The sequence below is a fragment of the Apostichopus japonicus genome, chromosome 8 (genome assembly GCF_037975245.1).
Source record: "Apostichopus japonicus isolate 1M-3 chromosome 8, ASM3797524v1, whole genome shotgun sequence".
Taxonomy (NCBI): domain Eukaryota; kingdom Metazoa; phylum Echinodermata; class Holothuroidea; order Aspidochirotida; family Stichopodidae; genus Apostichopus; species Apostichopus japonicus.
In genome coordinates, this window is record NC_092568.1 from 4137386 (window position 1) to 4155722 (window position 18337).

An 18337-nucleotide genomic window follows, 5' to 3' on the forward strand; every position below is an offset into this window, starting at 1 on the left:
ATTGGTTCTTGAGAAATAATATCTCAAAATTAGCAATATGACGACTTTATGATTGATCAAATTTGAAAACCTGTGTAATATGTGTATCCAATACCAAATGCTTGTCATTAAGTGGTTTTCTTCAAATGAAGTGATGTTGTAATTATATTCATTATGTATTAATCATAAGTATTTACCCCATAAATGCAGTTATATGATATATGTTTGTTCAATGGTAATATCATACAAGTCTCAGTGAGAGTAAACACTTCCATGCTATCATAACAACATTTTGAAAATGTGCTGAAGTTCTTTTCCTTTTCATATTTGTTAAGCTTTCTTTTCTTTTGGAAATACTAAGGATGACATAATCACTTTAACATATTCTAACAGTTCTAACCAGTAGCTAAGTTTACTTTGTAAATTTGGGACTGTTTAGACCTTTAATATATTGAAGTCCTCACAGTAGTTAAATTTACTTTGTAGATTAGCTGCCTGTAGCTATTGTTCTCCTTCAGCTTCAGAGTAGACAGCCAGTAACTGCATTCCTTGAAAGTCATCTGGTTAATTGATCAGAAGGAATGGACTCTTAATGGCTTTGCTCTCGGCACAAGAGCAAACCGGTTTGCCGAGAACCCTCCCTGGTTGAGAAACAAGTTTCAGTCAATCCTGTTTGCGTCCATCCTGTTGAATAAATTAATGGTGATAAAGAGTTGTGACCAGAATATCAACTCCAAATCCCTATGATGTTTGGAAGAGTGTTTCTATGATCAAAAATTCCGGCTTGTCATCCTTATCAAGGTCAGGGTGAAGGAGAGGAGGAGGGCTGTATTTCGTTTGTCACACTTTGAATGTACTCTTGTTCAGGTGCAAAACACAGTATATAAACCTTCCTCAGACTTTATCCTTCACAGAAAATAATGAACCAATATATGTCATATATATATGGGTGTATGTGGGTGTATGTATGTATGTATATATAAAGAGTGGTTATTCTGTGTAAAAATTGTCAGATTCAAAGCGCCATGAGGGGTGCACTCTGTACAATCATAACACTTGGGTAATACGCCCTTAATGACAGTTATTCAAAGCCAATTTATAAGCTTTACATTGAACACACCAGTAGAATCACTGTGGTCGAGTGGTACGGACTTCGGTTCGTGACACAAAGATCCGGGGTTCAATTCCTACCTTCGCCTGATGAGTCCCAAAAGGACGAAACCGGATGTGAAGTGGAATTTTTCTGGTGTGTTACATACCACTTGCTACACATTCAATTCTTATTTACGGCTTGGCTTGCCTATAAAGAGTCGTTATTCTGTGTAAAAATTGTCAGATTCAAAGCGTCAGGGGTGCACTCTGTACAATCATAACACTTGGGTAATATGCCCTTAATGACAATTATTCAAAGCCAACAAATTCAACAACAACAGACCAAGTAAAGCAACAAGTACATAGTAGGTTGACTTGATTTAACTTATCATTACTCATCGATTAAGTACTGTCTTTGTTTCTTTAGGTATAATGGTCTTTTTTTGTTTATATCTATATATTTGCTCAATTTATGCAATTTTGTGACAGCTGATGCTATATATTGTTCCACACACAAACCACTTTTTAAAATTTTAGGTCACATGTGACACTCAAACCTTGAATGTGTTCCAACCAGTGGCAGAGCGTCCATACAGTCAGGGGGGCGGATGCCCCCCCTGACAGACTCAAATAGACTGCTGGCGCCCTTTTCAGCGTTTTACCACTTTTTACTTATTCGCGATTATTTACTTTTTTATTGCGCTCTCATCTACTTATTGACATTTGTCACATTTTGTTGGCGATGACACCTATTTATTTTTCCGGCGATCTAGGAATTATCTTTACTCAAAAAATGTCTGTACGCTCTGCGTCAACCTGTGGTGGCGCTCCGCTTAGATAGTGTCGAAAGCGCCCCTACAAACCATTCTCGCCCCCCTTGACCAATACCCCTAGCTCCGCCACTGGTTCCAACTCATACATAGTTCAGCTGTAAAGATGGTTTAATCACTACAGTTTACAGCAAAGATTTTTCTACGGCAGCTTGTCCAGAAGGCTTGGGATGTTCTCTCGATCCATGGCTGTAAACTTTAAGTTAAACGCATCGCCAATTGACAGTCTTAATTTGATTCCTAGCTAAATCTAGCATTATCCATCGATTCATGGCGTGTTTTGTTTCGGCATATCACACCCTCAGGGCGACAATTATCTTTGCCTGCACCTTTGTCGTCAGCAAAGAATTGTCTAAGCAAACAATCAGGCAACAGTCAGAAGGCCTTAAGTAGGTATTTGCTTGAGCTGTTTATCGATAAAGTCATGTACACGCATGGCTGGGCAATAAACACAGAGCTCACGATAGATACATCCCAATGAGATATCCATCAATGGTGCATATTAAAATTATATCACTGGAAGTTTCTCGGGTATGTTTAGACTAGCCGAGATGGAACTAGTTGAAGTGAGGAGAAAATTGGGGCTTCAAGAAGCATGAAACAATAGGTAGTATTTTCAGACATTTAGGTTAGGGTAGACGTAGGAACTCGTCCGGGATTTCCTAGTAATTACATCTTATGTTTCTATTAGTAAACAATGATGTTGGTATTAATTTACTCAGAGCTAAAATTGTTTGTAGTTCGTTCCGACTGTCGCATGCACCAAGCATATATCATAGTCATTTGGCAAAATAAATCATTCATTCATTTTTATCCAGAACTTTTTCAAATATTAGGACTTCCCTTCTTTCCTTTAGGTTTTGTCTTTATTTTATTTTTTTTACCATATTCCAGCTTTATCTGTTACTATGTGATGTCATATTGCAAACTGTTGATATTCATATCCTTGGAATAATATATTTTCATGCATGATGCCGAGGACCAGCCACGTCAATCCCCCTTGATTAACTGGTGCTTCAGTACATGCACTTGGAAGCATTGTTACCTCACACTGTGCTAGAGGGACACAAAGAAACAGTTAATTAATAGTTACCAATTTAAGTCATTATTTTACAGTCAGTTTAATACAAGGGTAACTAACTGCCAGCTGTTTGTTACATATTGTTTATAAAGTTTATCAATGTTGCCCATCAAAATCTCACCAATGCTGAAGTATTAAACTGTAAAGTAAAAATAGACTTGTTGCTTTGTTATAAGACAATCGCCACTGAAATTTGGAACCTTGAACTTCTGAATGACCTGCTTCAAAGCTATGAATTTTATGAATTCTGTATGAATTTTCAAAATTGTCAAAACTTTGTAAAATTCTCGTGTTATCAATATTGATATTTAACTAAACCATAACTAGCAATAGTACCTTTTAGCCAGTAATAGTTCAATAGCCTCCTCATCAGAATTTATCTTCTGCTCTAAATCTCCTGAGAATTTGCCCACTTGTAGCCAGGTGAGAATTAGCAAAAGACGGAGGTGTATTTACTCTTATATGAGAAATGCGTTCTGTATTCCAGGTAGTGATTCTGATAGAACATTGAATATCGACACTTTGTTTGCCAAAGGCTTCCACTTTGATTTCTCGCTAAGATTTCTAAGATCAGTCAATTGATGGAGTTTGTCACGAAGACCACACCAAGGTCTTCGTGATTGCGCCTTTTTTTTCCTCCTTATTTCCAATACAATTTCTTAATTACAAATTTATCTCAGATTGACTGACATTGTCTGGTGTATTCATGGGCATTTTGTTGAGCAAACAATTTTCTGCTTCTAACAGTTTAAACGAGAAACTATCTGCCATGCAGTACAGGAACACCTGTTGAACGGCTAAAGCTTTTAAGTTCTGTGATTATTATTTTTAATGGATAATGTCACAAATCACAATAGCCTAGTGATAAATACTTTGATCCAATAATTCATGAAACTGTTACGAATAGTTCAAAAGTAGTTTAATTTGTGTTGGTATAGATCAACAAGAGGTGGCCCGTTGATACTGCCTGACACTCGACAAATATGTGTTGAACTATAATGTTGGAGCTGTAACAATCATAACTTTAGCTGAAAATTATGTGGTGTGATCAAGAGGTATTATTCAATACGTAACTTGATGTATTTATATATATATATATATATATTTATGTATATTTATATATATATATATATAATTGAAATCGTAGTGAGTTGGAAAATCCAGAACAGTGAAAACCTTCCAGCTTCCACCAGGATTCGAACACGGGCCTTCATCTTGATATGCGGACATTCTAACATATATATATATATACATATATATATATATTCCACTGTTTTAGCTTCTCAGTTAAGCCCTTTCTTTTTAAAGCTATCACTCTCCCCCTGGTTTTATCACCTGAATTCCTCCTGCCATGTTTGGTAAAGCTACAGTTCTTGATCAAAATAAATCTCTCCGTTTCTTTCTTAATATATCAGCAATAACAAAGGTAAAACTTATTGAGACTGTCTGAAGTCTATTTATGTATTAAAAACTCGTCAAAGTATCTGTGTCATAGATGTTTTGATTAGCCATTGTTCTGTATTATGACCTCATGAATAGAATCATCATTAACTGGCAGCTGGTTCTTACCATCCAGCAATCGATTGCAAAAATAAAATTGAGATCGTTGCAAACATAATTGCTAAATTTTCTGTTCCTTGTAATTCTAAGTATACTTTTACATCAGAGGGCTTATATCAGCAGTGTAGTCTCTTTATTACGTGGACATTATTTGTTATCAGCTTGAAGGTCTAACGTGGACATAAAGTAGTTCTTAGGTTTGAGATCTAATGTAGACTTCATTACACTCTATGATTAAAAACAATTCAAATTTACTTTGTGCTGATGGTGACATTATTCTTCTAGGTCTAATGTTTACATAAACCTGATACATAAAAAGAATTGACATGACCTTTGTGTTATTGTGGACATTATTGTTATAGGCTTAAATGAGACACAAATCCAACCGATCATCAACAGTGTTATATGATAGGGATTAATGGTGGAGGACACTCTCCCAAACAGCTAGGAAAATTAATCTTATTCCACTTGGGAGAAATTATCACAGATTTTATGATTCCTTACACGTAAGGTTGAAGACTTTAGTAAGTCTAAATATGACATAATCAAGCTACACTATATAGTTTCCTTTTATTCCAGTATTTTTTGGACAATTTTGTTTACAATTTCTGTAATGGAGATGGGTTTTTTCATAGCAACACTATATGGCATCATAGCATGGTAGAGAGACATGACACTTTAACCAGACAGGGTATCTCCCAAATGAAGAGCTCTAGATGTTTCTCCTTGGGGGAAGGGAGGGGGGGTTATGACCGTCGTACATTTCTGTTATAATAAGTTTTAATAATAAGTTAATAGGCTTTGTGTCCTCCTATAAGGTCTAATATTGTTACCTTCAACCTAGTTTTAAGTCTATATATATTTTTAAAATTCCCATCTTTCAAATATCACAACTACAATCTGAATGGATTGAATTATTCACAATTATGTAATGTGGATATTGTACTGATAATTAGCTTGTATTAGATTCACCTTGCTCTTCACATTTCAAAACACAACATGACACAGGATTTTTCACTATATCTTTTTTCTTCCCTGTTTTACTTGCTAGCTGCACAATCTCATCAGATTTAAACAGAAATTGTGTTCCATCAGCGAGATCGTAAAAGGCAGAACCTCTCTTATTTACGATATATACGTGAATGAGACATACTTTTAAAACTGTAATTCATTCTCGGTTGGGATTATATATAAGACCTCTCATTTACCACGTAATGCAATCCCTGCGAATATCTGAGTGCTCTCGAGCAGTTTTACGTTGCTATTATTTAAGGTCTCTCATATCCTACATCTATCTGGCTTTGAACTAATTAGACCAATGGAAAATGTCAATCTGTGTGTAGACAACTTTCAACTCCCCGGATAGGCTGTCACTCGTGAACGGCACGCCATTGACTCCACCCACAATGATCACGAAAGAAATTAACCAGCGGCTGTAAATTGATGCGAGTGACCGTCGTGGTCGTGGTTGTGTGGATCGAGCAATCACAGAGCTGGTTCTCACGTGCTACCACTGTTGTTTGCCTGAGTAGATAAAAGACCGGTTTAATATCATTCTGTCAGATGTGTGGCAGTCAAAAGTACGAGAAAATCAATTCTTAAAGTCTTTTGGCTCCTAGGCATGAACTGTCTGTTATGTGGGGACAGAAATTTGTGAATTGTGACACTTGAGGAAACAGATACCTCCCTTTGGTGGTTTAGTTTACTTTAATAGAGCCATTCTGGCCAGATGTAATTATTGAGGATATCAGTATTGTAGTTATGGAGAAACTTTGAAAGGGATTTTTGGGGGGTTTTTTTTCTTGTATCATGACCGAAGTTGTTACGTCAAGTCAACACAGTTGAGAGAATATAACAACTTTTGTGGAAACAGTGCAACGTGTGCACCTTATAAGACATGGCCTACTTGCTATGGCATATTTTCAACATCTGTGTGATGTATTCTTTTTCAGTGATTCAGGCTTCTGGAGACAAAAATGGGGTAGAAAGTGACATTTCTTACAATATTTCATCCTCCTTTGGAAAATTCAGAGGAAGTTGCATCGCAAAATGTGTCACGGTAAGTTCTCCATTTTTTCTTCTTTTTTTCGTTCTTTTTGCCTCAAAATTATGGCATTGTTGTAGGTACTTGTTTATGGATGGCGTATACCTTGTAGCAAAATCTGAGTTTATCAATGCATTTGAAAGAAGTTTGGTAAAATGTTAGTCAGACAGACAGACAGCAGAGGAAAGTCATACAACCGATATTCAACCTTCGACGCAAAAGCGGATATTCTCTTTTGGGAAAATTTATGAAGATTTGGAATCAGATTTCACCGCAAATAGACAAGAACCGACTCTGATTACCAGACATCAAACCTAGCAACATCCTAAGATAAGCTCTTGCTCTCCCTCTCCCTCTAAAAAGGAAAGACAAATAAATAAATAGAGCTATGATCAAGATCTTAAGTTCATAAAAGAAGGGGACATTTTTAGAAGAGTTTTGGATAGTTTCTTGTATACATTAGAAAAATTTGGTATATGACTTCAAGACTATGAAATTGACAGTGATGTTATACATATATGCTCACACTTCTATTTGCTGAGTGAGCTCTTTACAGATTTATACAGTCTTATACAATATACAAAGACATTTTATTTACATTCCTTCCATACTAGATGTGATTTGACATTGATATTTGACCAGGGTTTGTTTGAAGTCGAGCTCTGACTATTCTTATGGGATGTAAGTTGCCAAGGGGGGGGGGGGGGGGGGAATTTATCACTTTCACATTATCCGACATCTCAAGATTTCATCAGTTTTAAAGGTGCTGTTCAACAAAATCAGCTATTGTATTAAACAGAGTGGAGCTGTGTACATTGAAGTACAAGTACTGCATTTAAAATTTTAAGAGGCCATGTAGAACATTTTCCAACCAATTTAAGACAGTTTGTTAAAAACAAACTTTATTATGCCTTTGACAATAACATCGGTTAAGAAAAGTTAATATTGTGTGCGATCATGCAGGCAATATGGCATTCCTCAAGATTATTCAAAGATGAAACAGACATTCTAACATCAGAATGGCTCTGTGATATCATGTTTTAGACTTGTTCAAGTCTCTAGTCTTTATGGAAAAACATTGAAATGTGGTATCATCATCAAGTTAATTAATAGCTTTGTGATGTCCTGTTTTGGACTTGCTCAAAGTCACTTTGGTCTTAAGTTGGAGGAACATCAAACCATGTATGATATATTCATCAAGATCATTAATGTTTGTGATGTCATGTTTTGGACTGGCTCATGTCACCTTGTCTTACTTTGGATGAAAACCAAAATCACATATGATAACCAGTCCTAAAGATTAATATGAGATTTAGCAGATTTTTGGTGAGGTATTAATTATAGCAATCGTTCCTATCATATGATGATGACTTAAAGATCTTGCCTCAAAATTGATACAATATTGTACTTGCCAGCAAAAATTATCCCTGAAATAATACATTTCATTGGTAATTAGTGATGCACTTTTTGAGGAACGGTGAAGAAGTTGCAGGGATGTAGATGTATTAGTCTCAGAATGAGGAGTCTAAGCCTACTTTAGCCTGCTTACCTATAATAAGCATGGGTTTGTTTCTCATAAAGTTAAATATAACCCAATGCAATATATACGTTTGAGAAGGTACATTGACAGCTGAAAGAGCATTAAATCCAAATTCAACCCCTTTTGTTTTGTTTCAACCACAATATAACAATTATAACTATATCATTAATTCATATATAGTTGTAATATTGAGTATATCTCAAAAGTATCAAAGTGAAAAATGTTTTTCGTGATTTTAATTGGCATTGTATTGGTCTGCAACATTGCCTACTTCACTTGTTACTTGCAAGGGGTATTCAAATCTAGTCCTTCTCTAGGACACAATGTTAAGTAACATTTTAATACTTAGTATAATACTTAAGTATAATACTTAGTACTCTACAACTTATTCTCTCGTTGTATTTTGATGAATTCATCGAAAAAATGAAGTTGTCATTATCATGCAGAAATGATCATGTAAATAAATCCCAAATTGAAAGTTTATTCTTTTCCTACTGATTAAGGACATTACTTCTACAGTCAGTAGTTGTCACACAGCAAGAGTCAAAAACTTGTTTTTGTCATTCAGTTTTGATTGACAATTGGAAACATTAATATGCATATGTATTGCATTAGGTTAGGTCTCATCAGATTTACTATTGGTAGAGACTGAAAGTCTTCTCCTTTTTTCTCCTTGGTTACAGTAGGTTGAGTTTTTTTTTCTTTAAATGCAAAGTAATCACTTTTAGGTTTTTGATTTGCCAGAAGGGTTTCTTTTAGGAACAGGTTTTCATTAATTGGTCTGTTGTGTAATATAACAGTAAATTAAGATCAAGTGAAAGACCTTTAGTAGCCATTTGCATGTGGCGTGCCACAATTATTATACTCATGGATACAGTAACTGAAAGTGTAAGCTGTAGTAAAAACCAACAGTAGATTTTAAACCAGCATTTTGCGTTTTGTCGCCGTTTTCCACTTTTTTGACAAGTCCATCAAGCTTTTTACATATCAATCACAAAACAGCAAACTAAGATATTAGCCAAGTTTTTTTCCCTACCAAAAGCGTCAATTGGTGAGTAATTAAGGACATTTGTAGATAATGAGAAAAGTGTTGTCCGACAATTTACACATTTAATATTACCACCAGTTTGATTTCAACCAATCAGAGATGCAGGTTTAGTTATGAGCCGTTGCCAAAAATAGCTTTTTTTAATCTAGATTCAAAATGTCGAGTTGGTAACTTGGTAAACCATGGAGGTCTGTTTTTACCTCCCTGGTACAACTGCCATTGACAATCTACACAAATCAAGCATGGTGTTGTATGACGTATTGGCCAATGACGTTCGTAGCTTTAAAATATTCATATGATGGGCGAGGTTTACTTGGATCCCAAAGGACAATATCTTCGAGAAAAACAAAGTTGAAAGTTGTAAATTTTTTGACTTTTATGCCACCATTTGAAGTACGATTTGAATAGATTAGCTAGTTATGTATGTGGTTATGGCATCGTGGAATCACTGAGGTTGAGAAAAACCATAGAAAAGGACGCAAAATGCTGCTTTAAGAGAATGAAATAATGCAATGAAGGTCATTTCTCAAGGGTCTTTTGTGTTTAATTGAAATAGTAACCCCAACACAGAAATTTAATCTTTGGGACATATGCATGTATAATGCTAATAAACTATATGTAAAGGTTTGTAAAGTTCCCCGCTTATTAGAAACAGCTCTGGGAACAGTTGTGACTGCCCATGGTCTCCTATAGTTGAGGTGTGGACTAACATAGTGGTTAACTTGGTGCATATCCAAATATATGCAAAATTATATGAGATGGTTTTAGTGAACTGTGTATTACTTTTATCAATCACCTATGGGCTTCTTGATTATCATAACATTACCCAAGATTCTGTTTACTACAGTGACTACTGTGGGTGTATCACATTTGTGTATACACAGCAATTTGCCCTTTTTGCATAGCAATTCTGCTGTGCAATACCAGATCCAAGTCATGTATTAGACATGCTTGGTTTATATACAGTAACAAGTAGAAAGGCCCGAAATCATGTCACTTAAAAGTTAAATGCTCCATCTTCACTGCCTTGGCATCAGTTCTCCTTAAAGATGAGCCACTCGAAAAAGTGAAAGGGGATCGGTTCCCTTGACCTAGCTCATGACAGAAAACTTGAAAAGTTTGTTACATTAAACCACCAGACATTATTTGCTTAACCAACTTTGTTTAAAAGACGTAACCCTGTAATCTAATCTAACCAGATTGATTCACTTTCAGCGCACAAGATCAGGTGCCTGGAGCATTCCGTGACCTTTTCAAACGTTGGCCTGTAACGCCATCATAAATGAATCGTAAACGATGTTTTGCCTGTGGCATTCAAAAAGGGAGAGGGGGGGATGTAATCTTTATTAAAAGTGAAGCTTTCATAATCTCCCTCTTTTTATTGAAAATTTTTGCTCTTAGTTGAGATATTGGGATGAGAGGATGGTGCAGTCCAAACTGCTTCTTTGATGGACTGTTGAAAAGTTCAAACACTTTTAAAGAAAACATTTTAAGCCCTTCAATACAGCTTCTTTCCCAGGGGCTTCAGTTTATAAATGAAAAGGTAAATGTTAATTTGCTCTCAAAATAATAAGACAAAAGTGCAAAGTGAGACAATCTTGGCCTTTGACAAAGAGTTATCAAACTGTCAACCAATTTTCAAGAAACTGTTTAGGCAAGCTGCCAATTTGTGAGGGTGAAGGATGGGGGGGGGGGAGATGGAGGGGAGAGGGAAAGAGTAGACAAACAGAAAAGTAGAGATGCCAGTAGTTAAGATATCATTGGTCACTATGGAAGAAGTTGAATGGAAGCTTTTGTTTTGTTAATAAGTAGCTGCTAGTTATTATCAAAACTGACCAAGTATATTCTTCCTACAGTGTTTAAATTTCAGAATGATTACAGTTAGCACCACCACTATTTTTGTTAAACTATGTGAATCACAATAAGTCATCTTGAAATTTGAAGATGAATTAACATAAAAGTTTGTAATTTACTTATCAGTTCTTACAAAGACTTGGTCCTTCAAGTCAAGTGTTTTGACATGTGAGCATTGCTATAAAGTTCTTCAAAACAGTTTTATGATTTATCCTGTTCACACAGATAATGAGTTCCAAAGTGTGTGGGATCGGGTGAGGGGGAGGGAAGGAGTCAGGGAGATTAATAGTTTTTAGTATTTTATGGAAATATCATAATGTATGCATAATTGTGATTGACTGAACTTTGGTTCTTAACAGGTCTTGTGAATGTGAATATACATCACATATCACATAATAAATGGAACCTTTTTCGTTAAAGGTTAGATGTACGATGGCTATAAGCATGATAAAATTAGACATGGATATTTAACTTGTTGTTGATATCACTTTGATGAGTAAGTTTAGGAGAAGGAAGGATATCCCAGCAGCAGATATGAACCATACTGGGGATCACATGTGCAGCTTCATGGTTAATATTACTTTTACAGCTATTGCGGAAGGTGCATGTTTTGTTTTTTACCGTTACTCTAGCCATTGCTATGCAGATTCTTTCACTATGGTTCACATTGATTAAACAGACTGCTCTCTTATTAAGTGCTATTAGAATATATTAATAACTCAATAACACGAATGCAATTGTCATGATTTTACAATCTCAGTACAATTACCCTCTAACAGAATGATACCGGCTTAATCGTATATAACTAGAATAGCTAGTTTTTATAAACATGAAGTTTGATTTATGCAACTTAGCAACATGAAACACTGCCAGAAATGTACAGTGAGTTAATTAGATAAGTACCTATGTGTGGTTGCCATCTCATAAAAACTCACAGATATCCTGGTTTGGAACTGAATGTGTAGAAAATGTATAATTTTTCATTTTTTTTCTCCAAAATGTATAAATTTCTGTACTGTAGCTAACAATCTGCTGTAACATTTAAGTTTGCCTCGATATTAAACTGTCTACAAAATGGATGGATTGGCATGAAAATGGGACGATTATTAAAAAAATAAGAAAGAGGAATATAAGGTTTCAAATGTTATATAACAAAAATGGGATATAAAAAGGAAATATATTACTAACACAACATAGCTAAAATTTGCCATTAGTAGCACTCCCCTCTATCCTGTGATTTCAATTTTTATTCAGTAAGTAAAGTTTTTCCCCTAGCTGTATTCGTCATAATGATATTGCTTCAAGTGCTTGACGTACCGACTGTTTTGTAGAATGTCATATATGTGACAACAAATTTGAGCTTGAGATGGATAATAAACATCCCAAATATCTGATTTTATCATCGATGGAACAGATATGTAACTGTTTTAAAACCTAAGTGCAAGGTAAGATTACTTGATCACGATTTATCACCACCAGGCAGACATTCTCGCTCCATGAATGGTTGTTTTTTTAAAGCTGTGTAGTGTGAGATGTACAGTATTGGTAAACTTAATTTCACATCATTCTAACCATGAATTCAATGTAACTCTTTGCTCATGATTGAGTTCTAAACTAGCTGGATCTATCCAGATTACCAATCATACCATCGTTCTTTAACTAGTGAGCTTTTAACAATTTAATCCAATCCAGAAAATTTTGCGTCCCATCCAATTTCATCATTTGTGACGTACGTATCTGAGCTTAATGCATGGTTTCATCTTTTGTGTTTCGGTGGATGAACTAAAGTATCGGATTTATTCTTTTATGTATAAATCCATCTTACGGTTCCTTTTAAGGTCAAGTTTGGCCCTCATTTGTATGTTTGTATGTATGTATTTTAGGCTCCTGCAAGCAGGAACTCGCGAAGAAGCCTCATTGGCTTATCAAAGCTGCAAGCTGACCGAAGTCAGTCTCTTAGGTTCATATTTAACGTCAATGATTATGAATTGTGAATTGACAACAACTCTGTAACTGAACGACATACATTAATCTTGGAGTGACTCAAACCAGGGACCTTATGATTGGAAGGCACCGACGTTAACCACTGAGCTAACACTCCTATTTATTCAAACAATACTGATCCATGGTGACTTCTTGAAGTTTCATCAATTTCATCATCTTCAGGGTGACCCCCAGTCAAAGCTTTTGTGGCCAGGGGAAGGGGTCCTATGGGAGGAGACATCTCATAGTTTGATAATTATAATTCAAATTGGGAGCTATTGCTTAGTTGTAAATTGATATTTCATAATGTTTGAAGTCACTAATATGTCCAAGATTTTTCGTCTTTATTCTTTTGTATACATATTCAGGGATGCCAACTAGTACGATTTTGCCGTATTTTGTACGGAAAATTGTCAAAATTACGATTTTACGTTTTGTTCTCAAACAATACGATTTTCCATTATCAAAAATGCGATTTTCCATTATCAAAAATAAGTACAAAAAATAAACGACTGGCGGCTGCTAAATGAGACTAAGGCCAATCTTAGGGTTATAATTAGTGTTCAAACGATTAACTGAATCAGAATCGGAATCGGTACGATTATAGCATAATCGGAACAATTACGTGGAATACCAGTTATGTCATACCGATTCTTCAAAAACATATGGAAGGGTGAAAATATCATTCAAAAACATATGGAAGTTGAAAATATCAACTGATGTATAAGGTTTGTTCTTTTAGTACGAAATATTAAAATAATGACACCCTCTATACGTCTTTCACGATGTAATTTCATCAAATTAGGCTGCCAGGGTCGCCAATTTTGCTTCCCTCGTGGTTAGTGACTTCATATTTCTCGGCACAGTAAGCATGGTAACAATACCAATTTCGCGAATTAACGAATGTGCTGGACAGGGTTGGAAATAAGCGGGTGGCGACGGGCGATTCGCCCTCGCAAGTGCTAAAAAAGCCCTCCTAAAGCACAATTACGAGTGCGAAAAAGAGAAGAGAAATATAAGAAAATCGCCCTCGTTATATCAGGTGTCTGTGTAAAATTAATTGTGACATGCGTTTGCTTTAGCTACCTAGGTTTGCAGTTCCAGCGCGAATCGCGCAAACAGTTCTCACAATCCCGCAACAAGTTTGAAGCAGTGCGAGAGGGTCGCGCACAATCACCGGGACAATAACCTAAAATCCCCACAAATCTCCCACCACATGGTAGCCTTACTTCACACTAAGTCAACATGGAAATCTAACCTAGCCATCTGTTTATTCGCTCTAGTTGTGTCGCAAATAAAAAATAAAAATATCCATGGAAACTGCAACCTTCGACCACATGTTAGCCTAACAACCACACTAAGTCAATGGGAAATGTAGCCTAACCATCGGTTTGCCAAAAAAGAAAAGAAAAGGCGTAGCTTAGTTTACAACTTTCAATTTGCTGGATATCGGCATTTGTTTGGAAGGTATGTGCTATGTCTGAAAGAGGGAATGTTGTATTTTATATTGGAGTAGTTTCTAGTTGTTATTAATTCTTTACATCAATTTGGTAACATTCTAGAGTAATTTTAAAGAAGTTACGATGGTACAATTTGCTTTTCAGTTTGATTGGCCTCAGCTTACATTTTCTAATTGAACTTGAATGGAGTTAAATAGGTAACGAATAGGTATGTTTAACTTCAAGTTCGTAACATTTCTATTTGTTCATAAACGGTATAATAATGTCGGAATGTAGGCAATATGTAATTAAAGTTTACACTTTGGTAAAGATTGAAAATGGATGGTTTGTCTGAGATGCTTTTTGAGATGGATATTTTGAGTAACTATTCATAGCCAATTTCAAGCCATGAACAGGTGACATACACGTCGAGGTGGCTAGGCCATTCGCTTAGCACAGTGCTGACTAGGTAGGATGTCATATTTTCGTATTTTGGAAATTTGTAACAAAAAAAAAAAAGTTTTCTTTCCGAGAAACTCCAGAGGTAATTTGGTACATAGGCCTATAAAAGGATACCTAAGAGCCTAAGACCCAGGGGTTCCCTGTTACAAACGGGAACTAAATCGGGCACTCCTGCGGAAGTGCAAAAAGGCCACAATGGAATATAATAAGAGAAGTATTAAGTATATTACAACACTATGTTTGTAAGTTTCATCAATTGTACACTTTATAAGATGTTATAATCATGATGTATCAATTCTGCATAACAGATTTTTTAACTCATAAACTTAAAAACAAGTCAGTTTAAACCCTCGGTTTAGAGTTACAAGTCAAATTAGTCATCGTATTAAAAAATACAGTTTTGTATGGCAAAATACAGTTTTTTGGGTCTGTGAGTACAGTTTTCTGAGTTCAGAGGTTGGCATCCCTGCATATTTGCAGTTTCTTTTGTCCACTGAATGTTCTTGGTGACCCTCCAAACAATTGTGGTGATTCAAAACATAATCACATTAGGCCGGTATTGAAGATTTGGTAATTTTGTAGGCCTGTGTGCTACTTATTGATATCTATGTAGCCTTTGAGGTAAAGAGACCGTCCCTGGGATGGGTTCAATATGTCTCTGTGTAAAAGCTAATGCAAACAGTATCATTTTGAATTCATTTACTGTTGAGTGATATCTGAGACTTTAACCTCGCAAGAACAGTTTTCTGCTTTAACAAGCTTGTCTGCCAGTCCAACAGCGAGCAGTACTTGAAAAGGAGTTTTAATGCCTTAACAATTTTTCTTCTCGTTAATTTTCGTCTTAAAACTGAGTAAATTTTAGGGGCAGCAAAAGTAGGAGGATATCAATATAAGATGGATTTAATGTTCTGTTCCACGCTTCTGATAAATGTCCTGGTGAGGCCATAATGAATGTCTTCTACTGTGACATAAAGAAACACGTTTCGAAAGCATGAAATTTAGTAATAAAAATCTGTCTGTTTTTGTTTCTTTTTCTTGTGAACGACAAGCATGCACGTTCAAACTGGTAAACATTTCAGGGAAAGGTAAATGTGAAGTGTCTTTAGATGAGATTTGGTTAAAACCATGATTAGAAGTAAGACATAGGGGGCAAGGGGGTAAGGGAAGAAACAGTTTCATAAATTTGCATGAATTAATTTATAGTCGCTACTTATAAGATTAACTTTATTGTATTTGGCGAGATCAAAAGTTATTAGTTACATTAATTTGATAGTCAAAAAGGAAATCCTTTTAGATTCTGGCCTCCCAATTTAGTGAGTCGTTGCACTTTGATTTCGTCCGACTCATTCCTCTTCGAGGTATTTTGTTGTTTTGGAGAACTGTTAAGTGAGAAAAAGAGGTGGAAGTGTTTCTTTTAGGAAAAAATTCATGAAATCAATCAAAGTGTGTTTGAGTCCATGTTGGCAAGGAAATGTATTGAATCGGAGGAGGGATTGGGTAATTTAAGTACGGGGATGTTCATCTTGAGAATTTTGTGAATGCTTGTGAGCGCTTTCACAGGATTGTTTAACTTTGATTCGGAGATCTGTAAGCAGTACAGATCATACATACAATTAGAACATCACCCACCATCTGTAGAAATGCTGGAGGGCTCCATCATACCATATGCATGATTGCACAGTTTAGGAAAGAGGGAGGTAATTAACGTACCCCTCATAGCATTTATAGGCATACAGCTTGGCATTACAGTACTGGCTTCGTACTTACATTATCTGTGTTAGATTTATACCCATATGTGTTGGGTCATGAAATAAAACAGCAATTTTTCCCTGTGATTAACTATAGAGAGGTTAAGCTACCTAGCCATTCTGTGCATCTCTATATGATAACAATTAACTAAAGTCCCTTCTTTTTTATCTTTTGTTTAATTCTTAGACTGCATTGATACACTGCTCTGTAGAAACAGCTAGTGATTAATTGACCATAGCTGTTGGTACGCGTCCACCTCTTAAAATGTCATTAGCATTGGCCCCAAATTTTAGCATGCCAATTAGAAACCAATTGGTAAAAGGTTTGAAAATTACTTTTCTTTCGTTTCTGAATCTTCAAATTTCTCCCGGACATGCCCAGGAGTGTTAGATCAGATAATTCAATACGTCTCAGTGAGTACATAAGTACTCTGAGGGTGCACAGAAGTAGAATGCTTGTTGAAGTGAATGCAGTATGAGTGACCATTATCTAAATTTTTTAGCAAATTGAGGTTGAGCACAGATGATCTTTAAAGTTCAAACACCTGCAGACTTGAGTTTATCTGCATGGCAATGATATGTAGTTTCCTATTATGTGTACAGTGAATCAATTATATATCGAATGTGACGTACCTGGGCGATATAATTCCAGTTTGGAGTGCCCAGAACCAGCTATTATAATTTTCAAATCTGTGAACCTGTATGATCGAATATCACAGAACCATTAGAATGTAACCATAGAATGTCTTTTTACTCCTAATCAAAGTCAGTATGTACTGATGTAAAATTGTTATAAGGCCAATACCTTGATTTGACGTAGAAAGTGCTATTTCTATTGTCGGGTCCACCATGTCGCTTAAAGTAAATAAGCTGTTTGATAGGCTTGCTTTCTTATTCACGACACCCTAAGAAAGCTTCTTGTACTCTCCTACAGTCCTGAATGAACTGCATTGCTCAAGACCGTAACTAGAACCCGAATCCCTGAGTCTTATAAACAATTTGACAGGTCACCTGCTTCACAGGTGTCATGATTTTTGTTTGTCTGATGGCATTCTCTTATTTTCTAGGTAAATTGCATCGCTGACAATTAAGGGAGCTAGACCTTTCAAGGAAATATGCTTCATCAGCTCGGCAGATGAGCTGATATGCAGTCGGGGTTATTTTCAGAGAAACCGCCGCGTAGATCACAGTTTTCACGATCGATTTGTCCGTTCACTGGAAAGTTTTATCATGTAGGAAAAAATCCAGAGTTGTAGACAGATCGATGCTTGCAGGTTCAGCCAGCTGCCTTGTCCAACCAAGAATCAGTTGGATTAACCTTTTAAAATTCAAGTTCGCCAGATATGATCCTAAGTTTTAAGTTTAACTTGTCTACATTTCAAGATTATTTTCCTGGAAGTTTTCTGACCCTAGAGCTGAACTATTCCAAGACACTGTCACAATTAGTTGAATTGGAGCATAAATTTCACCCTTAATATTCAGTACTTTAGTAAGACTGCTCATATACCTGTATTATGATTAACCACTGCTACACCCCCTTCAAAAGATCTCCTCCCCACAATGCTGTTTTAGATTATTCATTTAAGTTTCTCTTGTTTATGTCAAATTACTTTGTGACACATTACCACGTGGTCCATGGATGGGCCATTTCTTCCCCCCCCCCCCTGTCCACACTAT

At 35.9% G+C, this 18337-nt stretch overlaps 1 protein-coding gene across 12 annotated transcripts in view; it reads left to right on the forward strand.

Annotated features, from left to right (window-relative positions):
* The window catches only part of LOC139971570 (fibroblast growth factor receptor-like), a 189551-nt gene that overhangs the window by 87491 nt on the left and 83723 nt on the right, over window positions 1-18337 (forward strand). For 5 of the 12 annotated variants that reach the window (XM_071978166.1, XM_071978164.1, XM_071978159.1 and 2 more), the window contains one exon: window positions 6495-6601. The exons of 3 other annotated variants lie outside the window; for them this stretch is intronic. In XM_071978166.1, the coding sequence (XP_071834267.1) occupies window positions 6495-6601 (107 nt within the window). The remainder of the gene's footprint in view (window positions 1-6494; window positions 6602-18337) is intronic. 4 more of the 12 variants (XM_071978161.1, XM_071978162.1, XM_071978160.1 and 1 more) reach the window with 1 other exon arrangement.